This window comes from Molothrus aeneus, chromosome 3 (genome assembly GCF_037042795.1).
Source record: "Molothrus aeneus isolate 106 chromosome 3, BPBGC_Maene_1.0, whole genome shotgun sequence".
Lineage (NCBI taxonomy): Eukaryota > Metazoa > Chordata > Aves > Passeriformes > Icteridae > Molothrus > Molothrus aeneus.
The window spans coordinates 11,703,633-11,723,369 of record NC_089648.1 but is presented as its reverse complement, the minus strand read 5'-3'; the positions used below and the strand labels follow the sequence as shown (position 1 = coordinate 11,723,369).

The 19,737-nt window shown below is 38.6% G+C and overlaps 1 protein-coding gene across 18 annotated transcripts in view; it reads right to left on the bottom strand.

The window, feature by feature from the left end:
* NRXN1 (neurexin 1) overlaps positions 1-19,737 on the bottom strand; it is a 678,763-nt gene that overhangs the window by 352,315 nt on the left and 306,711 nt on the right. For all 18 annotated transcript variants that reach the window (XM_066546261.1, XM_066546262.1, XM_066546271.1 and 15 more), the window contains 3 exons: positions 11,432-11,554; positions 6,467-6,848; positions 5,734-5,924 (listed from right to left, as the gene is read on the bottom strand). In XM_066546261.1, the coding sequence (XP_066402358.1) occupies positions 5,734-5,924; positions 6,467-6,848; positions 11,432-11,554 (696 nt within the window). The remainder of the gene's footprint in view (positions 1-5,733; positions 5,925-6,466; positions 6,849-11,431; positions 11,555-19,737) is intronic.

The window sequence follows — 19,737 nt, the reverse complement described above, 5'->3', positions numbered from 1 at the left end:
AAGGCCACATGAAAGATGATGACAGTGAGACAAGTTGAAATTATGAATGTCAGTTCAAAAAAGCAGGTCTTGACAACTGAAATGATGCACAGGCAGCAAAAGTTAACCCATAAATGCTGAGCTGTGCAGGCTTTTTTCCAGAATGGTGATTTCCTTCTAAAATTATATATATTTAGCCCAATATCAAGATTGGGATGACTGCAGATCATCTTAGAGGATACAGCATATCTGTGAATATATTCTATGATCTGGAAAGTTTAAAATTGGATTGGATACTGAAGCACTGAAACTACCAACTCATATAAAAGTTTGTAACTAATTATTTTTCAGACTAAAATAACTACAGCAGTCTTTACCTTCTTGTTTGATAAGAGTACAATATCTCAGCTTCTAATTTCAATTTATAAACAATTAAAATGCTAAAATATTTTAATTTTCTGATGGGTATTCCAAGGGAATTCTGACTGGATTTTGCAGGGTTTTTTATGCTTGCTGTTTAAAAAAGTGTGTGAAAGCTCTGGGGATTAAAATACTGCCTATATGTGTAGGAGAGAAGCAAGAGGAAGATTAAACCCTGGTAGGTAAGTGGATATAAAGTGTGCTTGAGGATGTCCTCCTCCTCGGAAGCAGATCATGCATCTTCAAGTACTTATAAAATAAAATAATTTCTGACAGAACTATAGTTTCCCATACCACACTGAAAAAAAATGTGGAGAGGGAAGAGACATTATAGAAATTCCAAAACCCACAGCCTGAAACAGGGAGACAACATTTCTTTGGCAACAGAGAGGAACAAGGACCACAAAATGGTTTGTGTTGGAATGGACCTTAAAGATCATTTTTTCCAGCCCTTTGCCATGGGCAGGGATAACTTGCATTAGACTAGGTTGCTCAGAGCCCCATCCAAACTGGCCTTAAATATTTCTGGGGATGGGGCATCCACAGCTTCTCTGGGCAACCTGTGCCAGTGCCTCACCAACCTCACAGGGAAGAATTTCTTCCTAATATCTAACCTAAATCTACCCTTTCAGTTTGAAGCCATTCCCCCTTATCCTGTCACTACAGGCCCTTGTAAAAAAGTCCCTCTCCAGCCTTCTTCCAGGCTTCCTTCAGGAACTGGAAGCCAAAAATTAGGTGACCCCAAAGCCTTCTCCTTTCCAGACTGAGCAATCCCAACTCTCTCAGCCTTTCCTCATAGCAGAGGTGTTCCACCCCTTGGATCATCTTGGTGGCCTCCTCTGGCCTGGCTCCAGCAGCTCCCTGTCCTTCCTGTGCTGGGAGCCCAGAGCTGGATGCAATATTCCAGGTGGGATCCCAGCAGGGCAGAGCAGAGGGGCAGAATCCCCTCCCTGCCCTGCGGCCCACGGTGCTCCTGATGCAGCCCAGGACACATTTGGCTCTCTGGGCTGCAGCACACGTGGCCAGGCTGTCAGCACCCAGGACATCCCTCTGGCTGTCCTGAGCAGCCAAGACCCCTGCCAGGGGGCTCAGAGACCCTGGCACAGAGCCCAAAATTCCTGTGGTTTTGATTATGACCCATGGAGCAAATTACCAACCTTAAATGAAAATCAACAAGCCACAACAGTTTAAGTAGAATATTAGCAAAGTTATCACGGGGTAGGAAAAGTAGATTTTAGGGTTTTTGGTATGGGTCAGGAGGCAAGATGGAGGGATCTGGGCATGTCCAGCCTTTCTCCTTCTTCTTCTTGGCCTCCACCTTCTGCTGTGATGTTGGCACTTTTGGATTGGTTTAGAGTAGAAGCTCACTGTCTAACATAGGTGATAGGTATTGGAAAGTAATTGTAAATATGTTATACGTAGTTTTTAGTATAAAGATATAACACCACCCTGGGGGCAGGCAGAATCCCTCGGACTGTCTTGCTGAGCAGACCTCGGCAGGGCAGGAGAAGATTTTTTATAGATAAGACACAATAAACAACCTTGAGACCGAGAAATGAAGAGCCCTGACTCCTTCTTCAAGCGCCGGGCTGGGAAAAGAGACTTTGGAACTCTTCTTGGGGTCACTCTGACCAGCTAGAGATCCCAACACCAGGTCACATCCAGCCCCCCATCCACCAGCACCCCCAAGTCCTTCAGGGCAGGGCTGCTCTCGATCTGTTCATCCCCCTGCCTCTGTTGACACCAGGGTTTGCCCCATCCCAGGTGCAGCACCTGCTCTTGGTCTCATTAAACCTCATGAGAGCACAACGGGCCCACTTCTCCAGCTTATCCAGGTACCTCTGGATGGCATCCTGTCCTCAGGTGTGCCAACCACACCACCCAGCTTGGTGTCATCAGCAAATATGCTGAGGGTGCACTCAATGCCTCTCTCTATGTCAATAACAAAGGTATTTAATAACACTGGTGCCAACGAGGACCCCTGAGAGACACCACTTGTCACTGCTGTCCATCAGGACTTTGAGTCGTCGATCACCACTGAATGCAACTGTCCAACCACTTTCCATCATTAAATCCACCATTAAATCCACCTCTCTCCAGTCTGGGGGAAAAGGATGTTGTGGCTAACTATGTCAAAGGCTTTACAGGAGTCCAGATAAATGACATCTGTAATCTTTCCCTTGTCCACCAATGTAGGCACTCCATCAAATAAATAATTTTCTCTTGTTTTTCCTGTGCCCTTTGAGGCTACTCATACCCCTCAGAACATCAGAGCGCAGCATCAAGTACAACAAGCAAGAATTCCCCTCCACCCAACTCTTTCAGGCCTTGAGTTGCAGCCATGCCAACCATCTGAGCTATCCTGAAAGCAGGACAGAGAATCTGCTCATTAAATAAATGAAAGGAAATTTGCTGTGTAACTGTGTTGGCAGGCTTGAGCTGCACTGCTTTTGCTGTTCAGACTCATTTATCTTTACGGGTTATTGCTAGAACTGCACCTCAGCACACTTTGCTAATTTTCCCTGTGAGGAAAAATAACACAGTTCTTGGAATCCAAACACAGAATTATTTTCACTCATTTATTTGTCCCCAATTTATAATTTACCCATCTAATTACAGCAATAATTAGGCTGCAGGATGTAATATATGTGTTTCCACAGGTAGCTGCTGAAATTTTACCAGAGGTAATGCAGGGAACTGATGTGTGTGATAATGAACTTTCTGTGTTATATAGCCAAATCCTACACCCAAAAGGAAACATATATTGGAAATTCTCTCCCATACTTTTATGGCAGCTGTCTGCTCTCCCAGACAACTTCCATGCTGTGCAGGCTCAACAACACAATCTGTGTCTTATCTTTGTGCTGAATTCACTGTGTATTTGTAAAAACCCACATATAGTGGGTTTCTTTTTCTAGGATGAGCTTGGATTTCAAAATCAGAAATCTGGTAACTCTACAATTACTCAGAATGGCTGCAGGTTTCATACTATCTGCACACATCTATATTTTTCCTAATGATAACTCTGATTAAGCAGATGTAGTGATAACTATTGATATCTGGTTAAGCAGATACAATTGATATCAATACACTATTGATAGCAGGAAGTGTGATTTTGCATTTGCTTTGTTGCCAAGGCTAAGATAGTACAGGACAATGAATTAACTGTAACTATTTATATCAGGAAAGTATATGGAGGGTTTATAGCACAACAGAAACATGCCATTGCAAGCAACACAGATATAAAATAGAAAAGAAGCAACTACAGTAGATAATTTCTACTAAATAATAAGGAAGGAAAAACAGTAATGAAAGGCAATTTTTTCTCCCTTTTAGCCTGCTGGCTAAAAAGTATCAGCTTGAATCCCCTCCCAAATCCAACCAAAATTCTCATTATATACATTGTGCCGTATTTAAAGGAACCTGAGAAAAATACAGTATAATACATTTAAATCAATAATCTAAAATGAGGCATACAATTAAGAGAAGACAGATGCTGAGGACCTGTGTATGCTAGACCAGTTTTAGAGAGGTGTTTGCTATATATTCCTGCACTGAACACATCAGGCTTGTTATTCTTTCACTATCCACCTTCCCTGGGTGGTAAATTATAGAAAATCACCTAACACAATTCACCTTAGTCGCTTCAAATCTCAGTATGGTTTCTCTTTTCGTGCTACTCATTCCTTTTTTTTTTTTATTCCGAAGGAATTCAAGGTTAGAAAACGCGGCAGCTATGGATACAGTTTTACTTCAAAAGCGTAAGGCGAAAGCAGCATTTTCAAAGTGCCGCACACAAAGGGATGCTCAGGGATGTTCAGGGATGTTGGGTTTTGCAGGCTGCTTTTTTTTGCTGCGCCCTGGCAGCGCCTTCAGTGAGATCACAGCGCTCTCTAGTGCCTTCAGCGAGCACATGGAGAGAACCTGAGCCCCTTTCCTTAAATAAACCGGCACACCAAGGACCCACCACAATCGCTTTGGAAAATATGTCGAATAAAATGGCTGTGTTAATTATCAGCTCGCAACAGGATTGGGTTTTTTTTGTTTTTGTTTTTTTCCCCTTACCCATGCCTGATTTAGCTACTAGGAAAAGAGGCAAACATATTAAAGACATACAGATATGCATAAATAGTACTGGCCATTTTAAGAATGTCAAGGAACAAGCTGGATGCGTTTTCTACAGCATCAAAAACAATGTTGAAATATTAAACTTCATCAATAAAAAATCGATTATGTTTAAAAACTGCAAGCCCGAGAAATAGCGTGTAACAAATTTCAAATGCTACTTTAGGAATGGAGTGTGAGCCACCCAAAAAGCTTTATCAGAAATGCCAAGTTTTTAAATAGAAGAATCTCTTATTGAAGATTATGACATATCAGGATACTGTTTTCACAGTCTTTCTTACAATCTTAATAGCACTTTCAAGTGAGGCAAACATGTAAAATATCACAAAATCCAGCATAATTACCAAGGTCAGCTCATTATCTGTGACTCAGAGGCACTTAAAAGAAAATTCAGCAAGGAATAAGCTCTTGATGGAATATTAATATCTACTTTGAACATCCTGGCTTTTGAAATATCATATTTCTTTGACTGTTATGAAATTTCAGTTTTCCTGCCAACAGCCTTTTTAAAGAATGGTAAAATACACACTACTTTTCCACATGACCAGGACATATATTTTTATGTCTGATTAGGTAGTCATTATTTTAAAAGTTTACCTATACATCCTTTCAAAAAGATATTTTCCTCAGATGCAAATTAGTTTTTCATAAACCCATCCACAGAACTCATTACTATCACTTATTTTAAAATATACATATGTTTATAAAAAATAGATCTTAAAAAATCTAGCTGGATTTATAACATGTAGGTTCAGTGCAGGTAACAAAGTTTACCCTACCTGCCATGGAAATAATGATGCGTTACATATTACATACTCATTTAGTTGAGTAGGTTATGCTACTTATATGACCTATGTTCGTGTAAAAGTCAAGTTTTTACATAGACATTGTAAGCCTCCTTTAGTCCCTCAACTATATTTTGATTTATATGGGCCACTTTGTGATATTATAATTTCCTACTTTTTTTTTAATTTTAATTTTTTTATTCCCATGGGATCCTCACATGTTTCAAGTTGTACCTACCTTTGTAGAAGTACTTCTAAACTGGCATTGTCAGGTTAAGATGATGTAATCTCTTGTGATCATACTGATTATTATAAAATAAAATGTTTCATACAATATTACACAATTATACAGTACTGTGATTTATTCTGTTTATTATTCTGTAATGGCCCTCACTGTAGATAATACAAGAATCACTCTACTTACTTTTTAGATCTAGATTTCTGGCTCCAGCTGTGCTCTGTGTTGTGATTTTAGTGTCAATCTTTACAGTGTGTAGGTTGTTGGTGTCCCTTGATATCATGACATTATGCCACTGGTTGTCATTCAGAGGTTTATTAGAACTTCCCTTGATGAGGTTGGCACCGTTTCCCAAGTCAAACACATAGTGTAAATACCTGGGAAAAGAGAAAAAATTGGAAAAGTTTCCTTTTTCTTTACATAGCAAGGGGGCAATAATTAATATGTCTGATATTTTTCTATTTGCTTGTACTCCTCAGCAGCGCTGGCTAAACCAGAGGACAACAATGAATGCCAGATGGGGAAGCAACTGTGATTCCGAGAAATTGCCACTCGTTTGGATGAGTTGAGGTGCAGTCCCAAGTTTCTGGAAAGCAACGAGCACTCCATGTACCAAGACATGCATACATACGTAGAGAGAGAGAACAAGAGGGAGGCTACAAACTAGCACTTCTTTGTGGTAAGCACCAGAGAAGTTATACCTATTATTTACTTTCATACATTTCAGCCATCTAGCTTCATCTGAAAGAAAGAGTCACAATAAAGCACATGAAGTTCAACAGGAAGAAACATTTATCCATCACATCTATCCAGTCAGAAAAAAAAAAAAAAAGATTTGCATCCTAAACTTTGCCGTGTATTCCTCCTGCACACACATTTTGAATGGACTGGTTTTGCTGTTATGCTAATCCATACATACCCTTTCACTAATTCAACCACAATGAAATCATTTCCATCGCCACTGTTAAAAAGTATCAATCCATCCAGGGAGGTGGTTTTGAACTGGAAAAAAAGGTGCATAGATGTGTACGCTTGTAGCGTGGCCAGTGCAACATAACTTGCTTTTGTTTTAAAGGTTACAGGGTCTGCTATGATGTTCCTGAACCCAAATCTTGCATTTAGCTCACAATAATCGATGTCTCCATTTTTACATAAGTCAATGTATGCCATGCCATTAAATGTGAGACTCTGTAGATGCCCAATAAAATTAGAAGGCACAGAAGACAGGTAGCGCCGTTCTGTTATTATTCCTGTTTCTATGTTGTGGAATTCCAGCCGTGTGTGATCGCCAGCCATTTGACCTTTAAACAGCAACAAGAAAACACGTGTTAGTCTCTGAAAGAGGAGGTCAAAGAGCACATCATGTGATTAAGCATCTGCATCATTTCCACTCTTTTCAGAATGTGCAAGGCCAATTTCTGTCTCCAATGGGAATTCTTCCAAATTCATCCTAGTTACTGGTAAATCTAGGAGCCTTTCCAAAGCATTCAGTACATTTGGAGAAGGCCAACAGAAAAATTTCTAAACTGAAACAGTTTACCAGAGTACATTAAACTGCCAACAAAATCCCTCACTTTAGTTACACCTAACCAGATGTGGGGTTTCACTATAAGCAAGTGCAATTACTTAACATGAGGAACACAAAGGCCAATCTCAGAGCTAAACCAACAAAATCAGAGTCTCATGAAAGAGAAACAGAACAGCTTGAGGGATTTTATTCCATGTGTTTTGCTTCAATGTGCATGACTTGACCAGCAGTAGGAAGGATTCCTGTTTCAGCTGTCTTGGGTACATTAATGCCGGCCCTGCTGCAAAAAGCCCTGTGTGGCAAGGGTGGAGAGATGCTTGAGAGCAACTGGCTTTGTACCATGGGAATAAACCATGGGAGAAGGGGCAGAGCCCAAGGGATGGGCAGAGCAGAAAGCCTGCAGGAAGGGTGCATGCCAGTGTTCTGTAATCCTGGAAACAACAGGGGACTTGCTTACGTTGGAAAGGTGTCCAAAAGCAAACCCCTCAGCTGCCTTTGAGTTCTCCCTGCCATGCCTGGACCACTGCAGAGCAAGAAGCCTGAAATCTGCTGACTGCAAAGCTAATCTGGAGGAAAGGATCAGCACTGCCAGAGTACACTGCATACAGGTCAGGTAAGTTTTTAAGCTAGTTATTAAATACCTTACCCAGCACATCAAAATTGTGTTCACTGAAGAGTTTCTTTTTCTGACAGAACAGCCAATTTTTTCCATGCTTATTTTAAAGAAGTAGGGCAGTATTTTCACAGGGCTGATTCATGGTCACATTGTGTGGAAAAACAGCTTCTTATTACTAATGAATTTCACCACTTAATGTACCTTTTGCAAACCATTTTGCAAATTCCCCAGTTTCTTAGCTGTTTCACGTCTCTTGTGGAATACAGAGAAAGTGAAGAGCAGACCAAGTCAGGCTGGAATAAATACTGGCATAAAACAGCTCTAATACAAATTTTCACAGTGGCAAAGCTGTTGACAAGCCAAGTTCCCTCTGTCCATCCCCAAATATTCTATTCCAAGAGAGAGTGTGAGCACTGCCCCAGGCTGGACATGTCAGAAGTGGTGCACAAAGCCTGGAGCAGGCTGACACAGCTGTACCTTTGTGGGTGTCATAAGCAAGTGTCTGTGGACATGTGTGTGACAGGGAAAAGACAAGGGAAAGAGAAATGTCAATATCTCAGATTTGCCCAGGGAGATGAATTCATGAGCAGGTTAAGTCACAGCACTGACATACAAGTACAGGCATCAGTGAAGTTACAGGGAAAATAGCTCTGTAAGTTTTAACGCCATTCAGGCACAAAAACTGCTCTAATAATTTATGATAAATATTTACAAGTAGCTTACTTAGCTTTGAGATGGGTTCTGAAGGAGAACTTGTCATTGAACACCACCCGGACTCACAGGGCTGAGCACTGCAAGAGGCACCCTAAACCCCAGGGACAGCCTTGATGTTCTTGTTTCTAAACATCAGTTCTGAAGATACCACTTTCCCCCAATGTATTAAGGAAAAGTGGGTTCTTCCATGCAGTAATGAGTCAGGGAGCTGTCTTGAAAAATGCCAAATGTATAATTTTTGCTGGGACAAGAGCTGTATGTTGGATCACAGCCAAAGAGATGAGGATCAGGTTTCAGAGAGGAACGTTATATATTCCAGTCTTGTATCCCTTCAGATGGCATTCCAATAATGTCATGGCAAAAATCCACCAAGCTTTGGCCTGTAGCACAATATCCCCACTACATTAAATGTATTTCTTTCTTGAGCATAGTAATAAAAAGTTCCAGAATCTGGGCTCACATCCCAACATTTCAGTTCTACAAACATGCAAACAGGACTTGAGATTTCACATAATGCTCTACAGGATTTGTAAATGCAGCAATGAAGTAAAAAAGAATGTAGTTTGTACTTACAAGGTGGATTGTGTGGGGATTTGTTGGTGTTTTTTTGGTTTTTTTTTTTTTTTTGGGGTCTAGTTTTGGTTGTTTTCTTTTTTTTTTTTTTAAGTTCGTCAGATTTGTGGAAAAACATCATACAAAGGGGCAATTGAATTTCTGTTCATAACCATAGGCTATTCTGTTACCCAAATTTAGTGAATTTCCAATCATTTTCATTTTCTATACAATCTTAGAAAACAAGGCTTATTAGAGATGGAAATATTAAACTCTTCTGTGATGAGTAACTTCAAAACCACCTGCATGGCTTCCAATGAAAGTTAGTTATGCCTGAATTATATTATGTATCCATGCACACATCATGCATTTGTCAAAGAGGACCAAGCACAACTCACAAATGAACAAGTGGTATTTTATAATCTGCAAAAATTAGAAAGTCAGGCTGAATTATTTAATAGATTTTCCTGCAGCTTAAGTTTTCTGGATCTGATGGGGATTCTTTCATATCTGGCACAGGAAATGGAATCAAAAAAGGAAAACAACATGTGGAAGGAGAAAGCTGGAATTTTTTAGCAGGAAGTCAGTTTACTTCCTTATTCTCCTCATAAAACTATAATAACTTTTCACATGAAAAATTAATGGGTTGTATTTTAATGAAATTTCTGACAAAGAAAAGTTTAGAACAAGCACACTTTAATCCCATAAGGCAACCCTTTTCCTATGCTTTCAGGAAATTCAAAGCAACTACACATTAAATTCTATTACACACATTTGAAATCTAATTTTGTAAAGGCTTTTAAAACACTCAGTGTTGAAAAAAACCTAAAACAACCAAAAAAACCCCACCCCCCCAAAATAAAAAAACCAAACCAAAACAAAAATTCTCACCACTTACACAACAATTAAGACTTTTTTTTGTAGGAAATGTGACATTGATGGAACTAACAGCAGATTGCCTACATTTAAAGTTCCCTCTGTTTCTTCTCATACAGCATTTTCTTCCTCACTGATGGAGGAGGCCACAGATTCAGGAATTATAGGATGTCTTTTTCCCTCCAAAATATTGGGATGAGTTTCTCCTTCTGGATTAATAACATTAGATATTTGTGCATTATGCAAATGCAGACAAGTTCCAGCTCGAAGAACTGAGAGGGAATTCAAGTCAACTGGCCATTTTTGGTTGTACATACTGGGTTGTGGAAAGAATACAAATGTTGCACCAGAAAGCTGGACCCAGGTTATCCTGCAGTATTTGTAAATTAGAACTCTGGCATGAGGAGTCCAGGAATTGTGAATTTGGATGTTGCATAGGATTTTGATCTAAACTATTTTTTCTATATTAGGATCTGTCTTGAGTAGCAGTTGAAGCAGCAAGATTATAATATTTATTGGTATACTTCCTCCTATACTATCGAAAAGAAAATAAATTAATAAGGCCATCTGTATTCTTGAGAAAATGACCCTAGGCATCATAACATACACAGACTTCAGTGCTGGAAGATATATTGGTAATTTCTGATTCTAGAAAATATGTTCTTGCAACTATATGAATTATTTTCCTACCAGTGACAAGACCCTCAGTGTTCTGTTGAGGTGAAAAGGGATTATTAAAGAAGTTACACTCCTTTTTAAAAAAAACAACAACAACAAAAAAAAAAAAAAAAAAAACCAAAACAAAACCAAAATTAACTTGTTACTATTTTAACAAAGCTTAAAACCAATGATAAAAGTTGTTTAATGCTACACAAAACCAAAGAATAATTCTAAATAGCTAACAAAAATTTTAGGCACATTCTTCTGTTCAAGGAATCAGGGCCAGAAGCCAGATAAGTTGCTATTAACAACATGCATGTGAACATTGTCTTGTACAGGGCAAAATCAATGTGTTCTCTATTAACATTTCGGATCATAGAAATACAGAAACACATTTCTATTCATCTGCTAACATGGCTGCCATTTTTTTTCTCCCACCCCAACTGCTATTTTAGTATTTGAGAAAAACACGCTGCCTAATATATAATTATTGAGGACAGCTGATGCAAGATTCAAATCACAGTAGAATATCCTTCAAATGTTTATTAAACTTTTTCTTCCAGCAGCGACTTAGAGTTTAGCCCTAAAAATGTGTTGCCAAAAGCATTTTGCTTGCCTCCTCATTAGTGATGTACTAAATTACTTCTCTCCAATCACTGTATATAAACATTCATTTAAGTCAGCACGAAGGTTTTCATTAATTTCAATAGCAACCTTAGAGCAACATTAATAGCAAGGGTAATAACACACTTCTTGTACCAGCATTCTAAGATGCATAACATGAATTTGGAATCTTACCCAGGAAAAAGGAAAAAAAGCACGTTTCTCTCAGATAAAGCCATTTTGGTTCTGTATAATTTTTTTGGTTTTGTTTTTATTTTGCCTTGTGTTTCCCCCTCCCAGCACCACAGAATCATGGAACCCCAGTGCCACAGTACCTGTCACAGCCTGCTGGTCATCCACCATTAACTTTAAACCTTTTCCTCGCCGCACCACACGCACTGTGTGCCACTCATTATCATTGAGGTTATAGCCAGCAAAAAGGGTTTCTGGGCCTTTGCCTGTAGGACATGCCAAACAGTCATTATGCAATCTTTAAAGCAGTTTACATGTGAACCTCACAGAGAAAGAGAGAAACAGAGAGACTGGCTGGGCAAATGTTAAAACTCACCAAAAGTCACATCAAGCAAGAAAATTACCAAGTATAAGCAAAACATAGAGTTACTATGTACTGTATACTACAGAACTATTAAATTAAAACACTTCTAATGTCTATTCAGCTATGTAAACACATTGTGTATGCACCAGGTTTTCATAAATAGGCACAGTCAACATGGATTTAATTGTTCCCTTTTCAATCTTATATGAGCCTTTAAGAAATAGGATTACTGAACCAAAAGAACTTCCAAGTACGCATTTACAAGACTGGATTTTTAAAATGCTCCTTTATTAAAAATAATTTGGTGGAAAATAAAAAGTGGTAAGTGTGTGTGCATGTGTTATATTTTTTCTTAATCTATCTCAATTTCTCTGTTTGTTTAGCTTCTGTTTATTAGGACTTCTTAGAACATTATCTATTACCTCATCTAGATGACTTGCTACTATTCAGAATCAGTACCTTCTGCTGTCAGTAGATCTTCAAACCATGCTTTCCTTTTTCATTTCATGGATATGGGTTTTTTGGTTTTTTTTTGAAATCTGCTATTTCTCAGCAGTACAGCAAACACTTTTTATGCAAATTCTATATATAGCACAATGTACTTGTGCCAACCAAAGTATTCACAAACCTAGGAAAAAAGATACCTTTAATGCCCAGGAAAAGATTTCTTATAAGAAAAGGATTATGGATGTTGTGCCTTGCACTGTTGACCATGAGAGAAAGAAAAGCCCTGAGTTTGTACTGTCATTGATATGAATAGATGATAGACCAAGCGCTGCATGAATAGATCAAAACTCATGTGGTGACTGTCCAAAAGGCAAAGATAATCTACAATAAAAAAAAATTACATTGTTGTAAAACAGAGACCTCCCTAGTGTGTTTTTCAGTTCCTGCGGCAGAATAAATGTTGCTGATAACTTAAAGTTGTCAGTTAAATTCTGGACTCTGTGCAAAAGAGAAACAGAGCCCCTGCAGCTGGTCCAGAGAAGGGCTACAAAGATGATCAAGGTACTGGAGCATCTCTCTGATTAGGAAAGGATGAAGGACTGGGGCTGTTCAGCCTTGAGAAGGGATGACTGAGAGGGAACCTCACCAGTGTCCATGAATATCTACAGGGAGGGACAAAAGGATGGACCAGGGTCTGCTCAGAGGTGCTGGGCAGTGGGACAAGGGGCAACAGGCAGGAACTGAGGTTCAGGAAGTTCCACCTGAACATCAGGAAGAAGTTCCTTACTGTGCAGGTGAGACAGCACTGGAAGAGGTCACCCATGTAGGCTGTGGATTTCCCCCTCCATGGGGATATTCAAGAACTATCTGGACACACTCCTGGGCCATGTGCTCCAGGACAAAACTGCCTGAGCAGGGAGGTGGGATCAGATGCCCCACTGTGGTTCTTTCCAGCATGACCCATCCTGTGATTCTGTATAAGAGACACATTATAAGATAACTTTTGACACAGAAACATTAGGGTTACCCTGAGTCAGACCATTACCTCCACTGTGCCCTGCCAGGTGACTCTATCCCATGTGTCAGTCTTGCTCTGAAAGGGACACACAACTAGCTCTGAAACTTTCCCACTTTTCTCTTGGGATTCTGTTCCATCCAGCACAGGCTAACTGTGATGGGTGAGATCTGTTAATAAAATCAAAGCCTAAAAATCAAAGCCTGTCTGACTTCAGAACTACACAGAAAGAAAAGGACACTAAGATCTTGATGAAACTGTTCAGCATATTGGACAGTTTTCATCTCAGATATTTTCCATCTTCTGTCAGCAATTTTTAAATTGCTGCTGGTTTATTGCCCTGCTTTAATATGCAACCTTTGCTATTTTGGGCATGCCAAAGGATCTCCAGGAACAAAAATGCAAAGCAAAGGCAGTGAGAGTCTCATAACACTGTTTTTCTGTGTCTGTGTTGACACCAAGCTAGCAAAGGTGTTCAAACCCAGCAGAAGCAGATGATTGGGGTCAACTACATGAATCATTCTGTTCCTTAAATGTTTGCTTTCTTTGACAAGAGAAAGACCAGTTTTGCAAAAAGCTTAAGTGAATAATATTCTCTTTGAATGTGCTGATATAGATGCAGTGACTAAAACCTTAAGCAATTTATTTTAAGCACTTCAGTGGAAGCAATTCTACCTAGATTTGGAGACAACGGATGGATTTTTTTTTTTTTTTTAAAGCTGAAATAACATGAGAAAAATCTTAGTGAGAGTCATTAAGCCTGCCTAGGCACACACCCTTTAATAATATCGTAAACATATTCATACTTATTTGTTAGTCCAACTTTTTTCTTTTTTAATTTTTAAAGTAGTTCAACCACTTAGTCTCCATTATCTTGCTTCATATCTCTAAAAGACCTAAAAGCATATGCAATTTTAATTTACTCTCACATTAACAACCCTCTATAGTGTCTCTTTCGTGCAAAGGTGCCTCAGTGTATGCTATTATCAAATCCAACTTGGCTGCTCACATTTACAGGCAAATCTATCTATTCTATTTTAATGGCTGGGGACTTGTAAACTCTTCCTGTTGTAAAATTAAATGTGTGCTTTCCATCAGTCTATTTCCCTTGCAAGAGTACTCAGAGTAAAAAAATCAGGTCAGAACTCGGTGAAAGCTGCCTGTTCCCACTGCACACAATCCAAGAGAGGATTAAGGGGACCCCTGGTGAAAGGGCTCTGAAAAGGACAAACCTTGGTATGACACACCATGGGAGCAGTGCACTGAAAAGAGTCCTGGCCTTGGACAAACTACCCACTTGCATGGGAAAGAGGCCTTTCCTTCCTGGGTCTGATCTCTAACAGAGAAAAAGGGCTTTTGATTTGTCACAGAGGGTACAAAAAAACTACAAAATAGCCAGGCCCAGTGCCCAGGGACTGTGTATCTACCTGTCCCATCACAGTGCTTCTCTACAAAGTAGGACAGTTTTCCATGGCAGCTGAAGAGGGAGATAAGAAAGGAGGAATGCTCAACATTCCTGTGCTAATGCAGTGCTTGGGCTGCTTCCTGGCCAAGGACATGCTTTCACACAGAAAAGCAGCAAATATGATTGTAAGCAGAGTATTTGGGAGAAAATTGTCTAAATGCCTAAACACAAAACCGTGTAGGAATCCATTGATACCACAAGACTACCACAACTGCAGAAGAAAACTCTTAACATACCCTGTTAAATGTCATTGGTCAACCCCAAGCATAGTTCATATTAGTGCTTTCCTCACTGATTTTCAAATGTATTGACCTAAAATTAATTTAAACATCATATTGAGATCATACAGAGTCTTTTTCTGCCCTGGTTATCATTCTTATGGTGAATCTACTATAAATCTATATCTACTAAATCATTGGCTCTCCAGTCTTGTTCTGACTTTACACTGATCTGACTCCACTTAAATCACACCAACAGAAAGTGCTCTTGAATGAGTGTATTTAAATAAGAATTGGCATACCTTTTATTTTTTGTCAAGGGGTGTTCTGGGATTTAAAAAACCAAATTGTTCTATATCTCCCACAAGAAGAAAAGCAAGAGCCCCAGTTAAAAGAATGGGTGCATATATATAAAATTTTGTTTTATGTGGACTGCTACTATTTTTCCAAACTTACGTCCCTTCACTCCTATTTCCCATACTGTCCTTCCCCTGGAACTCATGTGTCTCTTTCTAGACAGGACATGGTTATTTTGCTTCACACACCCAGCCAGCACTGGCTCACTTTCTGAGCTACTGTTTCTCTCAGATACTAAAACCTTAATCATAAACCTTTTCTTTCTGAGACAAGATGCAAACTGGAAAAAAAATCCATTTACTATCTCCTCTTGCTTAAGTATTAAATTTATTATCAACATCTAGGTTCAGCTCTTTTCCTATTTTTAAAGGCTTAAATTACCACCATATTTTATGCATCCTTAGAGAAAATGGAGTGTAGCAAATAAAAGATGCACTGTCACTTTTATGGCTACCATGGTTTGCTCAGAGTCCATCATGCCAGTAAAATTTCCACATCCATTTAAAAGCAGATAATTGCTTGTACAAACACCTTTTTTCAAAGCAAAATGCAGACTGTGCAGTCAGTCAATATAGGTACAAATCTTGATGGTGCAATTCATTATGAGCTAAGAGATATAAAGCCCTAAATATTCTGTTATGTTTACTTTGGCATTCAAAGCTGAGCTTACTTTGTTGTCAGCACCTCAGCTGGAACTTAACAGCCTTTCAAAGTTAAAGGAATAAAGTATGAACCTCCCAAAGGGAAAAAAAAAAAATCTAATTTCCATCATGCTGAATATTCTAAATGTTCTTTGGAGATTCCTATTCTCTATACTACCTTGTGAGGAGCTTATTCAGCCTAACTCAAGTGCTGAAGATTTGCTGAATTCCAACAAGTCAATCAATTAACTTTAATAAGCGCAACTTTTCCTCTTAGAGATATCTATCCTATGGTACTTAATGTTTTTAACCAACTACTTGAACTAAACTGATTTTTGAAAGAAGATACTAGCTCTTGCATTGTACCAAAACACGTTCAAAATGAGTTGTCTGAATTTGTTTCTCACAATGCATAAGGCATATACCAAAATGCTTCGAGCATTCAATTCTGCCATCAAAATAGATAAGAAATATAGAAAGAGGCACTGTAAACAGAGACTAGCAAGGGAGACTGGGTGGTTCAGTGAATGCTGTACTAACCAGTGGAACCCAGACAAATGACTACTATTTATTTATTAGTCAGCAAAAGAAAGATCAGTGTTTTCAGCCTGGTTTGCTGATAGAAAATTGTGCATAGTGCAGCTATCAGTAACAAGACAAAAAGACATTTGGACAAGAAGACAAAACCCTGGAATCTATTCAGTTAGTAGAGAAAGTTACTTGAGGTCAGGGTTGTCAAGACTTCAGCTAAAATTATAAATATTTTAGGATTCAGCTTGCTATGTATAGACAGCTGTGTGGCTCTGAGAGACAGCTCAGAGTGTCATTGTAAATACCTGGTGCACAACAAGAGGACTCTGTGCCATCTCAGTTATCCTGCTTCCAGAGTAAATTTAGCATGCCTCTAATCCAGGCTTCTAGATTCCAGCACTCAGCCAGACTCACAGTCACTGAGCAAACCTCACGAGGCATCTGCATTACCAGGCTGCAGCACAAAAGGTTCAGGAGAGATTCCTCCAGAGCAAGGACAGAAACACAAGACATACAGGGTAAGGCATCTTAACCTTCACTGTCCTTCCAGTGGGTGGCTACAGAAATGTTGCTGGTCTTCCAAAACACTCATTAGCACAGCTGAGCTTAAAAAGTCAATTAATGTAGTGAATCAACTGTGTTTTAAATGACTGTGCTGGTGTCATCCCAAAATTCCCTTGGCTAAATATGTTTCTTGCCAACAGAAAAGTCTCATTGCCTGTTAAACATCAGAAATGTGTATCAGGTTATCATTTACAGCTAATTGATAGGTAAACTTGAAAAAAAATCTAACTGCAAGTTAAAGAAATTTTGTCCACTTTATTTTCTCCCCAGCAGACTCATATGGAAAATTCCACAAGAATAGCACATTCACTGAATTGTATCAAGAAAAACATATCAATCTTGCATAGCTTGATCCAAATGCTTCAGCCCACAATAGTTTTATTATAGGCAAAATTGCTTTTGGCAATTTGGGTAATGTATTGGCAGTTAAGGATATTTTTATCCCTTTTTTTTTTTAAAACAAAATTTGACATTTCAGAAACCAAAATGAAGGAGATTGGAGCTGCTAATATCATCCATCAGCCTTCATTGCAGCTGTACAACAGATTCGCTCATATTCCTTAGAATAACAGGAATATAATATTAAATATTTCCATCTAGGCATATCTATATTCCTACATTTCTACATTTCTCTCTACAGAAATGTAGAAAGCTAAACAAGATACTTTTGAAAATTCTACTGGCTTCCCTTACATGGCTAAACTACAAACAGACTGCATTTAATGTTGATCTAGCTCACTAGCAATGAGAAACAGCATACACCGTGAATTCACTGGGGAAGAAAAATCCATGGAAGAATATAAAAATAACCAATCCAGAAACCAAGCACCATATCCAGTTCTGAGGGCACAGAGTTTTCATTTGTCTGGTTCTTTTCTCTAAATTTGCTTCCCTGACCATGGTCTGAGTTGCCGTGCATTTTCCTCCTCCCAGCTTTGTCTTTCTTTTGGAAACTGTTTAATTTAGGGTGCAATATCACACATACTCATCCATTTATCTTCTCTTAAGCTGTGAGATATTCACTGTGACACAGCTGATGTCTAAACAGAGCCAGTGGATCCAGGTGGGAAGGCAGAACACAGGCAGAGCTATTGGACTAAATTAAATCTAAGGATTCTGCCAAGAGAGGTGCTGCTGATGAGCCACTGTCTTGTGAAAGTCTATTCTCTACAAATAGAACCAGTACTCAATTTCAGCAAGACGGAGAAAGAAAGAAAAAACATCAGAAAGCAGTAAACTTTAGAGTTGCAAGTCCTGGCCTCTAGAATTCCCTGCTAGACCAAAGGATTCGTAGAAGACAGACATATGCTCTCAAAAGTGTGCCTTGGTTATCAATAATTGGGTCTATTCTAATCTGAACTGTATTTCCTGAAACAAAAGGGGGTTGAAGTTGCAATTACAACTCTCTGTGAAGTCAGAGCACATGAGAGGATAAAACTGATCTTGTTACTGCTTTATGACGCATCTTAGAGACCTCTCTCAATGTATAACTTAAAAACTTATGGCTTAAAATCAGTCGCATTTTAATTTAGTTTTTAACTCATCTATCTAAGCAAGTGTAACACAAACAGCTCTAAGACATGTAGTTTTCCTTTTTCTTGGAAATAATGAAAGAAAAGTATCTTTTAAAAGCAGCTAAACCCAGAAATCAGCTAGATCCCTGGTTTTTTGAGTGCAGTTTCTCTTTCATACTGTTCTCTGAGGATTGTGACTATCAGAAAATGTGCTAAAGGTACTAAACGTTGTATGAATCTACCCCAAGGCCCTGAACTAAAGCAAAGTCAATGAGCATGAAAAAATATGGTTGTTGCTTTGTCAGCTCACTGCTGAATGCTCTGAGACATTTTCAGAAACCATGGTGAACCTGACAATTGACTTTGCTGTGGGTGAGGTGAGCGTGAACTTTCAATACCTGGCAGTCCTATGCTAATTTAAAGAAAACTAGAGAGCAAGATTATTTACTCTGTATTTACTGCAGGTAAAGAAATGTGCACTTGCAAAAATTGTGCAGCTTTACAATCACACTGTAAGGTCACATCCTGCCTTGGATCAGGCTAAATGTTTTAAAGTGCACTCAAGACTTATCAGGGTAAATTGGAATTCAGCAGATTCAATTCCAAAAACTACTTGTCTGGCTTTAGTAAATCTTAATTTGTTTTCACATTAACCTGACATGGCTGCTATAATGAAAAATTCCACAGATTTTAAGCTGAATATGTTTGAGCATTTTGTTTTAAGTCAAACTTAACACAAACACTTTCAAGTCAATACCTTTGACTCCATTTGACTAAGCTACTGCTGTACATTAGGAAAGCAGCAATTTCACAAGCCTTCTATCCCATTTAATAACTGAATTTATTTTTTTTTAAATATCATCTACCATAAGCTTGCATATTGCATGAAGAAGAAAATGGGAAATTTTAATCCCTTTTAAAGACTGAAATTATCCCATGGATTTTTGAATTACACTGAGCTTTCTAATTATGAAAGCTTATTTTAATGGAAAATTCTTTTTAGGTCTTATTTAATAATAACTTTGTAAAACTGATGGAGAAAAGAATGGCTAATTCATCTGGAGTTACTAGTTACTTCTAGAGTCATTATTACTTTTCCCCCCTCTATAAAGAGAATAGGATTGAAAATCATGAGAAATGATGTGGGAACTTAGGAACTCCGATGTAAAATAGTATTAAAACTAACATTAAATCCCAATTTTAAGCAATATTGCAATTCATTTTTTTAAAAAGTAAATATACATTGTTCAGCTGTTACTTCAATGGCAGCCAGAATCTCTAATATTCGTTATTTCTGTATAAATTCAGAGTTTTATCAATACTACTAATTTTT